Raw genomic sequence first — 15,755 nt, 5'->3', positions numbered from 1 at the left:
AAAATTATCAGGTGATTAGAGGCGACCAGCAGGACAGACAAAGGAAATGAGTTAATTGAAGCCCCGTAGCTGCCCTCCCCATGAAAACTCCCTCAGGACGAGGCTGTGGGAGAGATCGCTTCGTCGTCTCCCAAACTCACCATCTCCTCATCTTCTGCCAGCACCAGGTCGTAGGCGCTCAGGGCGACGCAGAAGATGATGGCCGTCACGCCCTCAAAGCAGTGGATCCACTTCTTCCTCTCCGACCGCTGGCCACCGACATCAAACATCCTGTAAGAGAGACGCAGACGCCGCGTGAATGAGCCGCCTTTACTTTTTTTTTACGAGGCAGCAGACGGGACTGAAAGCGAAACAAGCACTCTTTCAAACTGACAGAACGTCCAAGCGGCTTCAAGGTCTCCGTCTCGTCGTCTCCTGAGGACGGAGTCTGGTATACGTGCATCATTCCCCATTTTATTTCCCTACAGTACGGTTGCTGTGGTAACAAGAGGACCTGAGACAGGTGGAGGCTCGACGGCTGCCGGTCCTTTTTTTTTCTTTTCCCCAAAACCCAGAGATAATTAATTCATGGAGATGGAGTAAAGTTAGGCAAAAAGAGGGTTCTTATTAGCAGCGCGCCTGACGTCTGAAAGCTGCATTTGGCTATCGAATGAAAACCTCAGGGACACAACTTTGACACCTCAGTTTTCGCTTTGCTAAATCTTACTCATTAGAGGATCGCGTTGGTTTCTCGCAGACCTTTCAGAGGCTGACTAAGAAGAGCCGACGGCAACAGTGACACACGTAGCAAGTTTGGCCGATCAATTTCATCTCGTACAGTCATGTCAACAAAGGAGAACACCCTAACCTGTGTGTTTTTATGACAAATACATAACAGCAACCAAGACAACATGGGAAAAAATTAATATGAAGATAAAAAGTTAACATAACATCTTTTTTAAACTTATATAAAACATGATTTAAATAAAAAAAGCCTTTTCATGCGAGTAATTAATTTGGACAACCTCCCATTTTAACGTGTTCTTTTAAGCAGAGTAGAGCACCAGAAGAAGGCTAAAAAAAACTCCCAGAACCTACAGCAGGCTCCTGGTACTCTTGACATGAAAGTGGATGCCAATGCAACTGTACAAGTTGTATTTTCTTAGAGGAGGTTTGTGAGGAGGAAACCTTTGTTCTCCAAGGAAAACCTGAAGGCCGGACTGAGGTTTGCCGCAGAGATTGTAGAAGAATGCCAGGACTGCTGGAAAAACTTTCTTTAAACATATATTTGGACCAGGAAAGCTGATCCAGCTTCCGCCGTCACTGCGGAGGGGGAAGCTGCAGGACGTGGAAGTGGACAGTTCTCTCGCTGCATGGACCGCCGACTACCTCCAGGACAGACCACGGTGTGGGAGTGGCTGTCTGCGAGCCAGGGGCGCCTCGGGGAACCATGCTCCCTCTGCACCTGGGACTTCAGACACAACACTGCCAGTTGTCACCTGCAGAAGTTCTCCGACGACACGGCTGTTGTGGGCTGTGTCTCTGAGGGAAACCATCTGGGCATCAACAACAACAACACCACCACCAAGGAGATGAATGACTTCCCCCGGAAGGCCACGCCAGCGTAGACAACAGGGTAGGCAAGCTTATTCAGCAGAGGCCTGTCCCCTTGACTCTACAGCATGGGTGGTGGAGAGGAGAATGTTCCTCCCATCAGCAATAAGACAATAAAAAAGCTACAAATGTAGAATACCGCCAAGGCACGTATGCTTATCTTTAATATAAGACAAATAACGTCTCATCTTCAAAACCAACTACAGGGTTCCAGGAAGCGGTGAAACACGGAGGTGGAAGAGTCACGGTTTGGGGATGCTTTGCTGCAGCAGGACCTAGCAAGCTCACCTCTACGAATCCTACCCTGCATCAGTGGGTGGTTGAAGAAAACAAGAGATGATTTGCCACAGAGAAAAAAAAAAAAAAAAAAAAAAGAACAGCAGTAAATCTACCAAGGACTGGGTGAAAAATAAGAACTGGAACACCCTTGGTCTAGTCAAAGCCCAGATCCTGATCGCACTGAGATGCTGTGGACTGACTCGAGACCCACCAGTAAAGTAGAGTGTCCTAATGTTTTCCTCAGCAATAAAATGCAATTATCTTCACACATCTTATTGAATCAGTAAAAAAAATCAATTTAAATGTAGCTGAGTACATTTGGTTAACGTTTCACAAATTGTTAAATTAATATTACTGTGCATCACTACAGAAATCCTCATTATACAGGGCACTGTACACACCGTGTCAAGCTTTATAAATATGCTAAACTACACCGGTTCCCTTTCTACTGTGGCCTGTCCGCCTACATCAGATTAAAAGTATAACATTCTTTTGCAGGCTTTCGCAAAAAGCTTTTCCATAAAACGCAACAATGAAACCCTTCTGCAAATATAAAAGGCACTTCTAAGAATCGCAGCAGAAATCTGAAAATTAGATGACACATTTTCTCTTTAAACCCTCCAGCTGTAACCATACAGTCAATAAATCGGAGTGGTATAACAAAGAAAACCAATCTTATCGCTAAAATTCGCTAAAACTAACTGCATCCATTCTGTTTGAATGACACTAATGGAGGAGATGAGACGAATCAGTTGGGTTCAGGCTGAAATAAATGAGGGAGAGACATTTTTTCCCCCCATTGAGACTTTCTAATGACAGGAAATAGTGTGTGCTGTTAAAAACAGAAGGAGAAATTTGAAGTTTAACAGGAGCAGAAAAGTCAACTTTTGGTGGTTTTCAGGAAGAAACAAATCATCAGATAGTTCCTGCTGGAAAGACACGCCACCCTACTAATTTTACAGAACTGATCACTCTTTTACTTTTAAATAAAAGTTTAATAAAAGTCTGATTTAGGCCTTCCTAAACCAAACATTTACATATTCACAGGTCATATGGACAATTTAAATAAAAATGTGTTCAGTGTACCCCTGTTCCGTGTCTACAATTCTTTAAAACCCTGAACCCTCCAACAATATATGCAGCCTACGGACGTTTTATCTTTTAGAAAAGTGAAATGAGCTTCCCCTCGGTTTAGCAGCTTTACAAACAAAAAGGCTCGAGCTTTACAAATAGAAAGGACTCTCACTTGAAATGCAGGTTCTTGAAGGTGAAATGTGTTTCCACGATGCCTGTGGTCTTGACACGGGTCCGCAGAACGTCTTGCTGTGTGGGGATGTAGTCTGACTTGCCTATCCTCTCCAGATCGTTCAGGTAGCTGAGGAGAAAAACACGATTTGACGCACATCTGTACCACTTGTGGAACACTCTTGGCTCATCTCAGCGAGAACCCATCTGAAGACCTGTTTTACTAGACTTATGTGGAAAAAAAACTCTTTTTTTTTGTTTGTTTGTTTGTTTGTTTGTTGTTTTTAGGTGATATGTTTCCACATTAGACATCCGGACTGATTAAATTTTCACTGCACAATGACCTTGAGTAGAAACACTACAGTTTCACTTCATTATAGTATTTAGACCAAGACTTTCAACCTGTTTTGATACATAGACTTGAGACGGACTGAATTCAGCCAGCTGACGAGCAGTGTGCAGAAACAGGTGGGGGAGAGAAACACTGAACAACTCTATGCTCCACACAGTCAGAGGAAACGTTGTTCTACTTGTAAATCACTCTGTTATCTCATGAAAAAGACTTCAGACTGTAGGAATAGTAGAAATGGTCAGAACAGTATCATTGTTTGCCATAAAGTTTGAGCCGTACCTGATCATCTGAGGTAACCACAGACTATTCAGACTTTTAAAAAAAGGATTAAAACATTTCTTTTTAGCAGGACATATGACTTTTAACATTTTAGAATTATGCTATTGATTTTATTCATAAGTGTTTTAAAGCGATGCTTAGTTCTAAATTTTGATTTTACCCTTCTATGATGATGATTTTACCTGTAGCACTTTGAGATTTTTCTTAAATGTAAAGTGCATTACAAATAAAATGTATTATTATTTATTATTATAAAACCAGAGAGACCTGCTTGGAAGTGCAAAAGATTGCAGCCATGGTGTATATAACAAACTGAATTCAAGGATTTAACACTCATATAAGATTATTTAAAAAAAAAAAACAAAAAAAAAAAACTTTTTCCAGTCTGGATGTTGTAACAATGCAACAGAATTGATGACAAACTAACCAGACTGCTACAGCGGCACAACAAGCAGAAAAACAAAAGTGGAAAATTAGTTATTAGCTTCTAAGGTCCTAGTATCCATGCTTCACCTAAAATAAAAAAAAAACAAAGTATTCAAAGTAATCAATTATGCTGGCAGCTGTGGCATTTCCTTGTTAAACCTTCTTTGATCTAATATGTCGGGGATGAAGTCATGCGTCGCTTAGATTAGTCTTGACGTAAAATACCTCCGTGTAACAGTGTTGGACTTATTAAACAAATATTTTAAAAAGAGCTTTAAACAATCTTTGAGATATTAAAGCAGTATTAAGCTACTACTAAAATTAATAATCAAATAATAAATATAATAGATCTACAGATTATAACAGATCTATTCTAATCATGCCCGTGCAAAGCCCGATTCGCTCATTGTGACTTTGGCACGTTAATATTGTTGACTGCAAAGCCATCCTAATGCACCTTAATGGTTCCACCATTTATTCTTTTAACAGGCCTAACTACAAAATTTGATTTCCCTACAGGATAAATAAAGTGTTACACTGCAAAAAGGAACTATAAGTAAGTAACATTTTCTTGAAAGGAGCATATTTGCCCTTAATTTGAGCAGGTAAATAGGACTATTTGGCAAAGGAATAAGATTTGTTTTCCACTTCAAATATGTAAAACATCATGATCATCATTTTATTTCAAGTGCAGTACATCTAATTATCTTATTTTAGGATAAAAATACTCATTCCATTGGCAGATCATCTTCTGTACCTGCTCAAATCAAGGACACTAATTTTAAGAACATTCTGCTTACTTTTTGTTCCCTTTTTGCCGTGTACGAATGTGAAACATATTAGGACTAAATGCAGACCATGAGCCAATATTTGAGCTCCTACTCCCTACTTCTTGCCATGTAGGAGTGGCTTTTATCTGAGACACAGAGGGCGATCACGACTGCTTTTAGCCGACACGTCAGACTTCTGCTTGATTTGTTCATGCTAACAAAACCACTGAGAAGAAGCTGAATTTAGCAAGCGGCTGCGGTGTGACAGAACGTGTAAGGTTGAAGAATGCCGCCGCACAAAGAACCCAGTAAAAAAAAATAATAATTAGGAGGATTTCTACAGAAAAGGTTGAGGTCCCGCAAAAACATAAATTTTTATATGTCGTTATTTTTCCTTCTTTAAGTCCGTTGCGAGCACACAGGCCTCCTGCCTCCCTCTCACACACTTTGTCGTCCCCTTCCTTTCTCTGGCTCTCATCAAGTGCTCAGACATGGATTAAGGCCCGATGCCAGACTCATTTAGTCCTCCCTTATATAAACTTACTCTCTCAGCACACCATAAAACCTTGATGAAACACCGTGTATTGTCCATCGCCCCCCCTCCTCCCGCTGTTTCGGCCGAGAAGCAGAAAGGTTTAGATTATAGGAGCCAACCCAAACAGAACAATATCACTGTCCCGGGGAGTCGGATCCTGCCTTTTGCTGCAGAGCAATCATTTCTGAAACACTTTACAGCCTCCTGAAGACGCGACGTGTAGAAGAGACTTCTCCGGCTACGGCCCGCTCCAGACAAATCGGCGCATCTCCTTCACGCTGCAGCTCGCAGGAGGACGAACAAAGATTTGTTTTCTTCCAGACTTCTGTATCAGATCATCCCTCAGGGTCACAGAGATAACCATCTCCTGCTTTCCACCCACAGAGTCTCACATTTACCTCAATCTCTCCGCTGTTAGACCGAGCAGTGTGGTCGACAAACACAGCACTCAGCAGCGGAGGGTCTCTGAGATAACAGAGTTGAAACTTTCACAGAGGAGGTCGTGGCTGAATGAACTGGTGCAACAGATAGCGATGGTTTAAAATACACGGCTCTTTATAACAAAAACATGTTTATTTTGCAATAAACTGCATTAAATTATTCAGACCAGCATCCAAGCAGTGCCTGAAAATCAAGCTCCTTACATCCCTGACATTTTTTTCCCCCCAAGACAGCGTAGGTAACCCGAATCTGTTTTTTTTTCTTCCAATGATTATTTATATATTATTAGAAATTATATGAAAATGACTCGAACAGAAGGTGAAATCTGCAATTTCACTGGATATCCAGCATGATTGGTAACAGGAAGACGACAATTATCATTCTAAAGTCCCCAGAAGACTGAGCCATGTGCAAAAACATTGCACCATTATGTTCAGACAAAGCAAAGACTGGTTTCCGGTATCAAGATTTTGAAAAGGTTACAGTTTAAAAATAGCCGCTAATTTTTATGAAGTTTTTCTCCCCACGGCAGCATGTCTGCTAAGCAGCTAATTGCAGACAGGCTAATGTCAGCTTGTTATAGTGTGCAATAAGCATGCCTACTTGGAAACTGCTACTAAATTTAGCAGTTCTTCATGTTATAACTTTTCCAGTATTCTATGAGTAAAAAATAAGAGACATTTAAGTTGTGTCACCTTCCAAAAATAATGGTCCAAGTAATTTTAGCCGAAAAACTATATTTGTGCCTATATCAACTTAATAACTCAATGCCGGATTATTTTGTGTGTTTTCTGAAAAACCTGGCAAAAGAAATATGACAGGCCATTATTTAGGAAGGTGACGACAAATAATATTATTATATCGACCCGTTCCAAGTTGAGACATGACGCAGCACTTAAAATTCTCGCTTTCGGGGACTCACTAGGCCGCCGAGTCGTTGAGCTGATACTCCCGGGCCCGTGTGAAGCAGCTCTGGACGCCGCCGTCGGCCCACAGTCGCTGGATGACCTTGGACAGGTCTTCTGGCAGGCTACCCTGCTCCTCTGCGTCTGCCGACAGTGAAAACAGCTGGCGGGCATCATCCTGCGGGGAGGATGCACACAACAAAGTGACGTTTGAAACTATCAGTGCTATAAAAGGAAATAGATTGCGTTTCACGATTTTCTCAAGTTCCCAATCCCAAGATTCAAAGAAAATACATTTTACATAATAATTAAAAGGATGAGACAGTAGTAGCTGATTGATTTTAGCTTTGCCTGTTTGTCTTGGAATAAACAGCCCTTTTTAAGCACAAAATGTTCTCTTTATGAAACCTCATAGTTGACAATGGATGCAGAAGAATGCATAAATGAAGCACAGATCCATTTATTAACCCTGGATGACTGATTATCCAACATAGAACAGATAAGGGGAATGATTAGCACAATGTTACTTTGCCAATATACAAACTTGCAGTTATTCTAGATATTAAGAGTTGTATTAAATGTTGTATAAAAGAAAAGCAGCTGTTTTCTGTTTATGAAACAAAATATTTCAACTGTTTAACACAAAAGAAAGAAATGAAACAAATTTAGCGCCTATTAGCCTGAAACAGGCGTAAAGCATGATCTAAAACATTCTGAGTTCCTTAGTCCTTTAAAGTTTCTGAAACCATAAAAAAAACTCCTCTGCTTTGTTCTTTTAATGATCACAAAGCAAACTTAAAGGTTAACTTTTTTTTTTTTACCACACAAACTCACTAAGCTGTTTCCAGAACATTAATGCAAACAGAAATCAGAACAGAAATCGCAGCAGGAGATTTCTGGTCAGCAATAGAAAACACGGCACCACCTTCATTTAACCCGGGGTCATCGGTGGCTCACGTAAACCTTTATTGTTTGCAATTGAGGGCAGACTTCCATGTATTGGTTAACCATTATCTGGGCCTCACAGCAGTGTCAGCTGCAGCCCAAAGGAGGCCCACTTGGCTAACATACCGCACAATGTGCACATTGCAACCGCAAATATGTTTTTGTAAAGACACCAACTGCTCTTTTTGATGATCAATAACAAATTTAGAAGCATACCAGAGTTTTTATATCGGGTGCACGTGCAAACTTGTTCAACTATGCAATTCACCACTCCACTCTGAGTCAGAATGAAGGTTATAATACAGGTACACAGGTGCAAAAGGAAGTAAAACAATGAATTTATATAAATAAATAAAAAAAATAAAAAAAAATATCCTTAATTATTCTGGCATATACAAAAAATTTAAATAACTTTGTCAATCCTGCCTAACATAACACAGGAAAAGTTTTTATTTATTTAATAATAGACAATAATATACATAAACGTCTAGTTTCAGCCGAATTTAAGGCAAAAACGAAGGGATGGATTGCTGTGATTGTGTAAAAATAAACGTTTCCTGTGAGGTGCCCCGCTGAAAGGTGGTTGTTGGCAGTTTCCTCCAACAGAAACCACACGGTTCTGCAGGCGGCCATTTTTAAAGTCTGTTCTGACTTCATTTCCAGGGATTACTATGCCACCTCCTTTAGGAGAACTGGATTAGCTCTGCAGCCTCTGTCCCACGGGATAAATCTGGGGCATTAAGGTGAAAGCTAACAATTTATATGGTTTTGATGGAGATTTTATCCCTGCATTTAAAGCGCTTCATTGCACATCAGTCTTTAGGTAAGCATCCAGCAGGTTGGATATTAATGGGTTTTAAGTTATTAAGACATCCAAAATTAGAACCTAACAATTTTCAGACGGTTTTCAGTCTCAGAAAATCCAGTTGTGTGATTAGAAAGCCGTACCGTTCTAGAACTGTCCTCGTATTCAATCTTGAGGTTGCCCATGGCTTTGATGATGGCCATGATGGACTGGATTGTGTTGCTGTAGACCACGGCTCGGTACTGCTTACACTCTTCTTCTGAGTAGCCATCTTCGTGAATAATCCTGGGGAAAACAAAATAACCAAAGCATGAAAACTGGGAAACAAAACGGAGCCAAAGGAAAGAAGTAAAAAAATAAGCTTTATAAGTATTTACCGAACACAGTAAATACACATTATGTCTACCTGATTGTACTTGTTTACTCCCCCAACTGAATTTATGATTTTAAAACTTATTTTCGTAATTACGCTGTTTATCTTTGATAATAAAACTGAGGCAAAAAAAAGAAAGAAAAAAATCTGAAATGGGAATACACTTTAACAGCACCGGAAATTTTGAATGGTGTTTTACATCATCTTCGTTAGCTTCTTGCTCCTTGTTAAAGTATTTCAGAGAGAAATCCACCAAAGGACACAAACATTTACTCGTTTTCCCAGATTTTGTTCTCAGAAAGTTAAAGGAAAAGCCGGCGCTGAACGAGGCTGAATGAGACGCTGCTCGGCTGGTGACCAAACAGAACTATCTCCCCCCCCCCCGTGTGTCACAGCCAAGATGCTCAGTAGCTGTGTGCTGTGCTGAATGGGATCTAATTAAAATTCAAGTGAGCTCTCGGTGAAACACTGTGAGCCCCCGGCCAAAATTACTGAAAGCCCATGGTGTTTTCATCCTCAGACAAACAATACAAATGATGTGTGAAGCATTTAACCACCAATTCGAGTGTCTGAAGATGTCAGGAATTTTCCTACAATAAAGACAGAGGGGATGTTACTCATTCAAGCGAATGTTCCTGTCTATTCATATCTTTATTCGTGACGTCTTTGAACGTACAAATCAACGTAAAATACATTTTTCTTCCCTAAAGGATTCAAGTCAAGCCAATTCAAATAAAAGATGCTTAGACACGTCAGCTGCAGACAGGCTATTGTATAGTTTCTATAATAGGAAGTAGTTTGGAATCTGTAGCCACACCCAGCACTGGGAAAAAACAGTAAGGCGCAAATCATGGCGTGCGTTTGTTGAGACGCCTAAATGTTCCACAATTTCCGAACTGGACCAAAGAGTTTTATAAGAAAATAGCTGAAAACACCCTTTGTTTAGGATTTTTCATTTATATTAAAGATGTTTTTAACTGACCAGTTGAAACACGAAGCAACTCTCTACAAACTGATAACACCTCTTTTCACATTATATTAAAATCTACTAAAATAGGATAATCTGTGAAAAATGAGAAAAAACTGTTAAGTAGCTTTTTTATTAAAAGTAAAAAACTAAGGAACCACAGGTCCTGAACAAAGGACTCAATCATTTTCTCCATGCTGTTTTGTACTGAAGTGCGTATTTACTTTCTGATGATTTCAGGGCGAAGTTAAACAGTGATGCATGTGCGGCACGCTACAAAACATTGATACCAGATACATTTTTCCACGTTTTGTCACGTTACGGCCACATACCTCCATGTATTTTATGCAATAAAATAACCAAAAATTGCGCCTAATTACCAAAACCAGACAAAACTTAAAGTTTTTTTTTTCCGTAGGTTTTTCACTACAAAAATCTAAAACTGTAGCATCCACATCTATTCAGCCCCTCTGAGTGGACACTCAGAACCACCATTTGCTGCAACCACAGCGGCTAGTCTTTAAGCGTGTGCGTCAACCAGCTTTGTACGTCTCAGCTGTCGATCCCTGCAGCTCCTCCAGAGTTACCACGAGCCTCTCGGCTTCTTCTCCGATTGATGCTCTCCCTGCCCACCCTGTCGGTTCAGACGGATGGTCCAGGTGTGCCACACGCTTTCCATTTCCAGACCGAACAGAGCTCTCTGTGTGACGGTCAAACCTCGGGACACTGTTTTATAACCCAGCCCTGCTCTAAACGTCTCCACAGCTTTCTCTCTGATCTGTATGCCTTGTTCGTCGCGTCTTCATGATGGCGTTTGTTCACTAATGTTCCCCAACAAACCTCCGAGGCCTTGACTTTACACGTGCGCTCATACTGGGATTCAAGTACACACAGGTGACTACGTTCAGTAATTTGATTTCTGACGCTGGCACTGGATTTTATTTAGGGGTAACAGAAATAAAGGGGGCAGAATACATACGCTCACCACAGCGTTAAACTTATTTCTGCACAACTGCAAACGATGTAATATTTTCTATCCACTTAACAATTATTCACAACTTTCAGAGAGTCTGTCACAGAAAAATCCCAATGAAATGGATTGTGGCAGTGACGTGATAAAAAGCGGAACGTTGTGAATACTTTTGCAGGCCACATTAGAGCCGTACGGTATTAAGCACACTTTATTCCGTGATGTTTGATTGTGATGTCCTTTTTTCACCTTCAGCACAGCAGCACACATTTTCCTTCAGAAGAAATACAAATAACTTGCCACGTGCTGCATGCATCCGTCCACCTACAATAACACATTGTGTCTCCGCATAAAGCAGGTTCTTTTTTTTTTTCCATTTGCATGGAATAAATTCCTTAATTTTTTTACATTGTATAATATCTATAGATTATATAAAGCTGAATAATTGCTATTTGAGTCAAAACACTACGCTGCCATTAACGATGGGAGGAAAGGCAAAACAATGAGCAGTTACTCACTTCATCTGCTTCACAATGGTGCTCTTCCCCGACTCGCCAGCACCTGCAGAAAGAACAAAAACAGGCAGAGGTTAAAAATACGCTCCTGTTAGCGGAGAAATGTAAACAGGCAGCCAGCAAGGCTGTCTCACATCTGGACCCTCGTCTTACACCCCCCCCCCATCCTCCTCCTCCTCCTCGCAGCTTTGGCTTCGGCACATTTTCCTCCTGGGCAAGCCGTCTGTTCTTCTTCAGTCAATACCCACAGATACTCTGCTTTCTCAAAAAAAAATTCGGCTGTCTGCAGCACACATTTAGACCACAAAGCCATATTTCCCACGCCTCTGCCACCCCTAAAAACCCGAGTAGGGACCACCAGCCCACAGTGCGGCCCCTCTGTCCTCTTGCCAGACAGGTTCCTTGATTTTGGTCAACATTTTCATGGAAACTTCCTGCGCTGTCAGGAAATGTTTTTCCTTCGCCTCTGCTGTGTTTATTCTAACAGCCTGAGGGGAGAAGAGAGAGCTCATCTGCCACAAGGAATCCTAATGCTTCACACACGCACCCAGGGGTGCCTTGTCTGTGCACTCCCCAGTCCCACTCGCCCGGGGTGAAATCTTTCTGGGATGACCCTCAAAACACACACACACACAACTCGGCTGCACGCAGGCCTCACGCGCTCGCCGGTCCAGCCTCTGGGTGGGAATGAGCCAGGGAACTTTCCACAGACAGCTGGCAGCGCCCACTCTTCCAGGGAACGGGAGTTCTGACCGACTAATAAATCAGAACGCAGCCTGCATCAAAACCGAGCCGGACAACATAGAGCAAGCTCATAGGGGTGATCAAAAACGCGACAGCAACAAAAAAGGAGAAAATGCATTTCTATTCAAAGGTGCAAACACAAAGTGACATTGTCTCTCCTTTTATTCTTTAACTACTCGCACATTACCAGAGGCTAAAATGGGGAAATCCTGCAGTTAATCAACCATTGGTGCATTTTTTTTAGGCTGTAAAGAAAAGAGATCACAATTACAATTGTACACAACTCATAGAAAGGCATGACGTGTGTTTAATTTAAATGCAGTTATTTTTGTCCCACAACAAAATCACTAACATCTCCACTAAGGTCCCTCTGGGTAAATCTCTCCAAGCGATAGCAGCTATGAAAGCCACACGGACGTCAAAATAACTAAATAATAATGGCATTTGAACTGCTTAGGACCTATTTAGGTATATATCTGAGCAGCTGGATTCTCTTTCACTTTCACCTTCATGTCATTTAAGGGCGGTAATAATTTATATTGATATAATTTACCCGCAGAGATCCGGTGTGGATAGTGGGCATATTATGATGAGCAAGGAAGAAACAGCAGGTGGTGGCAGTATTTACAGCAACCCAAGCCGTTCTTTGTGATATTATGATGATGCACACATGGGTGTTGCATTGGAAAATAATTTGTGCTCTATCATACAGCCCTTGTCTAAATTCGAAATAAAGTGATAAAAGAAAATGTGTATTTAGGGGACATTATTGTAACAGGCTGTTTGGAATACAGTATTTGCTGACTATTATACTCCAAGAGGCAGATATTTTACACATTTGCATGCCAATCCTATTTTTAGCCAATTGGATAAAGCCTCGCTGCAGGAGCAGCGCACGTCAGACGCAGATAACAGTACCCCTGATGCTGATGGTCATAGAATGTGTCTGACGCATCGTCATGAGCCGATGACAAAAAAACGAGGAGTGTCAAAAATGCCGATTAATCACACGTCTTGCATCGCCATTGCAGGATTTCATGATGATGTCATCACTGCATGATACAGTGCAGCCCTGATGTGCAAATAATATTTTCTTTATCAGGTCACAAAACAATCATCATTTTATGATGAGGAGCAGCGTGACTAAGAGGTTAGAAACATTTTTAATTTAGCATAGCAGAAGCAGCCTTCTAGCCCGGTGGTCATTTACAAATATACAGCCGGAAGTAGACATGTGTCCAGACATCCAAAAGCCGCTAATAATCAGAGGTAACAGGCACCGTTTGGCGCAAAACTCAACGAAACGGTTGCTTTACCAAACGAATAGAAGACTCTCGCGTTTATTGTGCTTTCTAAACCAACAAACCTCCAGATAACTAAATGTTAGCACCTAACGATCTAGCTTTATAATTCTCCTATAAAATTCTGTGCGCGTTTCTTGTGCTGAGGAGGGCGGTTCTGCCTAAGGTCAGCCTGTTTGTGAGATTCAACTCCCAAACCTGAGGTCTGAGAACTCGTCTCGAAGCTTTAAACACAAATCTGGGGTGTAGCTCCAGTTTAGACACAGGACGTTACTCGCCGCCTCCGCTCAGCTCTTACCAGGGTCTCTCTGGTCAAACAAACACAGGTGACCTCTCGTCATGCTTACACGCAGCCAAAATAACAACCCAAGTATTTGACTGAGCCTATTTCTGGAAACGTTTGCACAGACCTTACAAAGTAGCTTAAAAATCAAAAGAAAATCAAAGAAAGTGCCGATTTTAACCCAGTGGTATTTGACCGAGACTAGAAGGAAATGTCACAGCTCGTCTGTAAAAAGCACACGGAGGAAAATCGGAGTTTGGAGGAAAAATAAATGCTCCTGCCTAGCAACAGGGCAACATGTAGGGCAGTTGTGGCTGTTTCTGACTCATGGGAGAAAATTTGCTGAAAAATAAAGAGTCACGGCAGAGGAATGAATGCCTGAAGCTCCGCGATAACTTCAGTGGTACAAGGTGAAACAAATATGTTTATACTCAGCATATAGGGACAGATATAGGCGGGCTATATGGAGCTCAGCAGCATGGGTCTACCAGCAACAGCGTTTCATCGTTTGATGGGTAACGATGTGACTGGCAAGACAGGAAACTAGTGCCAAGAGGGCTACGAGCTTAACAGGGGATGGGCGCCGCTCCAGAGTTTCTCCTGGTCTTATTAACGCAACTTTTACAGAGCTGATGAGGACAATTAGACATTTTAATGTATGGGTGTCATGGGGCTTCTCATTTTGTTTTGAGTGCTTCACTACGATCAAACTTAACGCATCATCCTTTCTTGACAGTAGACGAGAATCTAGCTGCTATGAGCCGCAGGCTAATGACATTTAATCAGCATTATCTCAGGGGAAATCTGTTTTTCTCCTGATGTACAAAAAAAAAAAAGCAATGAAGGAATGCATGGCAGGCATTGTGATGCTTCAGCTTTTACCTGCATGCACAGGTGGAGTAGACACAAATTACCCTAATTAAGAGCTTATGCCGATTAAGATGCCACGCTGGCAGCATTTTTCTGATAATCCTACACTGAATGCAGTCATATTCAGAGTGATCAAATTAAACCCTGGGGATCATGCTGGTTTAAATCGTTGTCAACTCAGTCTTTTTTTCTTTTTTTTGCCAATGTACAGATAAATTGAAATATCGTATCTCTCTCTAAAAAATGTAAATAATTAAAACAAAAACAAGCTAAAGAAAATAAGGAAATGCACATAAAGCAAGAGTTGCGTTTAATCCATTGTGACCACCCTAATAGGAATGTTATTGCCCGGGCATTTCAAGCATCCTGCACCAGAAACAGCTGCTTTACAGTGCATTCCCTCAGCTCCAGCAGAGTCAGGGGAGAACAGGATTACTGTGATGAAGGCTTGGTGGTGTAGGAGGACATCCTGCAATTACTATCATCGAACCAACAGTGCTCTATCACGTATAACCAGGAACAGGGATCAGTCTGGATCTTACACTGATCCTGCCCAAATAAGGTGCTTAGTAAGCCTGTTTTGGCCCAACAGTGGCTGAATCAGTGCAATCAGTCACTTTTTAAAGGTCAGACAAAGACAGATGATCTATTGGGAGTTTCTTTACTTAGACAACCCCATACAGTCAGGCTGCATGCCATTTCCTAGAGTTTCAGTGCCGAAAGTACCCAATAACACATGGAAATAAATTCACCGAATGTTTCCAATTCAGTCAGCTGAACTTAAACTGGCAAGGGGAAGTGTAAAATAACAACTGTTCAAATCCAGGAGCATGTACGTTAGTTGAGGTATTTTAGTTTAAAACTGACCTTTTGGTGATATTGGCTTATATCTGGCAATGACTCGTTTACTGATCAAGATAAAAAAAAAAAAAGCAAAAGCACGCGCTAGTTACTGGTCTTAGGGTTCATCTCGGTTTTAAAAAGTTGCTGTTTCAAAACTGCTGAAATATTTTCATTCAATCCGCAAGTTTGTTTCTGAAAGGAAAAGAAACATGTCTCTCCCCTAAGATAAAACAATGTAAAGCAGTTAATAATAAAAAAATAAAGCTTGAATAATATGTTTATTAGAAATGAGACATGTTACTAATTACTTTTAA

At 41.1% G+C, this 15,755-nt stretch overlaps 1 protein-coding gene across 1 annotated transcript in view; it reads right to left on the bottom strand.

Annotated features, from left to right (window-relative positions):
* The window catches only part of LOC105927121 (guanine nucleotide-binding protein G(i) subunit alpha-2), a 66,059-nt gene that overhangs the window by 2,840 nt on the left and 47,464 nt on the right, over positions 1 to 15,755 (bottom strand). The window contains exons 3-7 of the mRNA XM_021317099.2: positions 11,404 to 11,446; positions 8,719 to 8,860; positions 6,843 to 7,003; positions 3,119 to 3,247; positions 141 to 270 (exon numbers count right to left, since the gene is read on the bottom strand). Coding sequence (XP_021172774.1) covers positions 141 to 270; positions 3,119 to 3,247; positions 6,843 to 7,003; positions 8,719 to 8,860; positions 11,404 to 11,446 — 605 coding nt within the window. The remainder of the gene's footprint in view (positions 1 to 140; positions 271 to 3,118; positions 3,248 to 6,842; positions 7,004 to 8,718; positions 8,861 to 11,403; positions 11,447 to 15,755) is intronic.

This window comes from Fundulus heteroclitus, chromosome 20, assembly GCF_011125445.2.
Source record: "Fundulus heteroclitus isolate FHET01 chromosome 20, MU-UCD_Fhet_4.1, whole genome shotgun sequence".
Taxonomy (NCBI): Eukaryota; Metazoa; Chordata; class Actinopteri; order Cyprinodontiformes; family Fundulidae; genus Fundulus; species Fundulus heteroclitus.
Note: the sequence above shows the minus strand (reverse complement) of the source record. Positions and strands in the feature narration are given on the sequence as shown.